Genomic DNA, 2,482 nt, shown 5'->3' on the forward strand with positions numbered 1-2,482 from the left:
TTTATAGTGCATTTATATAGTGCTTTATACGTTTTATATAGTGCATTTGTATAGTGCTTTATACGTTTATAGTGCATTTATATAGTGCTTTATACGTTTATAGTGCATTTATATAGTGCTTTATACGTTTTATATAGTGCATTTGTATAGTGCTTTATACGTTTATAGTGCATTTATATAGTGCTTTATACGTTTTATATAGTGCATTTGTATAGTGCTTTATACGTTTATAGTGCATTTATATAGTGCTTTATACGTTTTATATAGTGCATTTATACGTTTTATATAGTGCTTTATACGTTTTATATAGTGCATTTATATAGTGCTTTATACGTTTTATATAGTGCATTTATATAGTGCTTTATACGTTTTATATAGTGCATTTGTATAGTGCTTTATACGTTTTTAGTGCATTTATACAGTGCTTTATACGTTTTATATAGTGCTTTATACATTTTATATAGTGCATTTATATAGTGCTTTATACGTTTATAGTGCATTTATATAGTGCTTTATACGTTTTATATAGTGCACATATATAGTGCTTTATATGTTTTATATAGTGAATTTATATAGTGTTTTATTCGTTTTACATAGAACATTTACATAGAACAATATAATTTTTTTTTTAATGTATTTTAATATACATAAAACAGAATAATTGTAATTACATAATGGTAATACAACTGTAATAGCAATATAATTGTTTGATATTTTAAAAAGCTGAAGTGATTACTGTGTTTTATTTATTAGTTAGAATACGAATAAGTCAATATTTTAACTTCGCAAAAGCTGAATAATAGATCTAAGCCTACTGACTGATCAGTGAAATCTCTGACCATTAATCGTTCACATAATGATTAGATTCATTGATTATCAAACTAATTGTTTGTTGCAGTCCTATTACGAAGCCGATCACATGTGTGACCATGATCATAAAACACTTTAGGCCAAACGTGCTGGACATGGAGCTCTTCAGCGCGACTTCATGACTCTTACCGTTGGGGAAGGCGAGAACGCTGATGACCAAGAAGAAGGAGATGACCAGGATGAGACCCACCCACCGGTTACTGTCAGGGTTTCCATCATCTCTGCAACAGAAACATGCGGTCACACTCTGAAAAGCCCCCGCACACCCAGCCCATCTTCCTCTCTCTATTTCACCACAGTTTCACACACACACACACACACAGACAAACACACACACACACACACACACACACACAGACACACACAGACACAGAAACAAACACAGACAGACAGACACACAGACACACACACAGACACCAGAAGATGCAGTCAGACGCGTCACACAACTGAACACAAAGAATGAGCGTGTGTAATTACACTGCAGGAAAATTGCTTCCTGACATTTTGAAAACATAAATCATTTTTCTTCTATTGACAATGCTGTTGAAAGAGTCTGGAACCGACAGCGTGGGAACTACCACTTCTGTTTTCACCCAAGCAAACACATCATCGCCAGATGACGGCAGTCACGAAATGGACAAAAAAACGTAATGTTGCAATGAGATGAAAGTTGCGACAGATATTTTCTTCCATATTGTGAGTGGATTGCAGTGGATTTCAAGAAAGGGATCCAGTAAAAAAAAAAAAATGCATAATGGATGAACCGTTCACAATAAGATCAATAACATGCATTTAGAAAAAAAAGGTGAATTTTCATGTCAGTTATATCTAAGAATAAATATCTTAAAGTCGGCATGAAACAGAGGTTGCAACCAATATTACTGCTGTATTTTCAAGTGAAATTGAAAACAAGAAAAAAAAAAAAAAAAAGTAGGACGGACTTGATTTTATTAATCTGTTTTTAATTCGATTGTAAAAGGTGAGCCGTGCTGAACTGCAGCGAGCCTCACATACATGACAAACGGCAAGCGTTTACAGCGCAGGAAGAGCAACTTATGAAATTTCGATTAAAGATTGCAAAGGCAGTTTTGATAAATGCACAGATTTTGTTTGTGCACATAATTGTTTACAATAAGACCAGTTGGTGTGCATTAAGAAAACAGTTAAAAAGAAAAAACTGATGAAAATAGAAGGAAGGAATAATAAAATATAAACAATAAAAGGTAGAAAAATAAAAATAAAGTAAAAATAGAAAAATAAAAACCAATAAAAATAGAACAAAATGGAAATAGAAAATAAAAACGGAAAAAAATTAAAAATAAAAACTAGAAGAAAAGAAAGATGAATGGATAACATGGATATAATTTGTCATTTTTATCCTATCGTTTAAAATATTTACTTGCTCAGTCATTGTTGTTATGGGCAGGGCCTGAATTTCGTTTTGGAAAATGGGGGGGATTCTCCCTTTAGGTTTTTTTAATTTGAGGGGATTTTTTTAGACATATTTTCAAACTACAGTCATCCAACCTAAATGTTTCGTCACCCGGTGTATTTGTGTTTTACTATTTATAATATTGTTGATTCATATTTATATTGTGAGGAAGATTCTTAA

At 32.2% G+C, this 2,482-nt stretch overlaps 1 protein-coding gene across 1 annotated transcript in view; it reads right to left on the bottom strand.

Annotated features, from left to right (window-relative positions):
* Positions 1 to 1,091, bottom strand: part of LOC107709538 (phosphatidylserine synthase 1-like) — a gene marked incomplete at its 5' end in the record, with an annotated part of 19,821 nt that extends 18,730 nt beyond the window's left edge. The window contains one exon of the mRNA XM_016514036.1: positions 1,000 to 1,091. Within this exon, the coding sequence (XP_016369522.1) occupies positions 1,000 to 1,091 (92 nt within the window). The remainder of the gene's footprint in view (positions 1 to 999) is intronic.
* Between the last annotated feature and the right edge of the window lie 1,391 nt (positions 1,092 to 2,482).

The sequence above is a fragment of the Sinocyclocheilus rhinocerous genome, unplaced genomic scaffold (genome assembly GCF_001515625.1).
Source record: "Sinocyclocheilus rhinocerous isolate Xijiao unplaced genomic scaffold, SAMN03320098_v1.1 scaffold2611, whole genome shotgun sequence".
Taxonomy (NCBI): Eukaryota; Metazoa; Chordata; class Actinopteri; order Cypriniformes; family Cyprinidae; genus Sinocyclocheilus; species Sinocyclocheilus rhinocerous.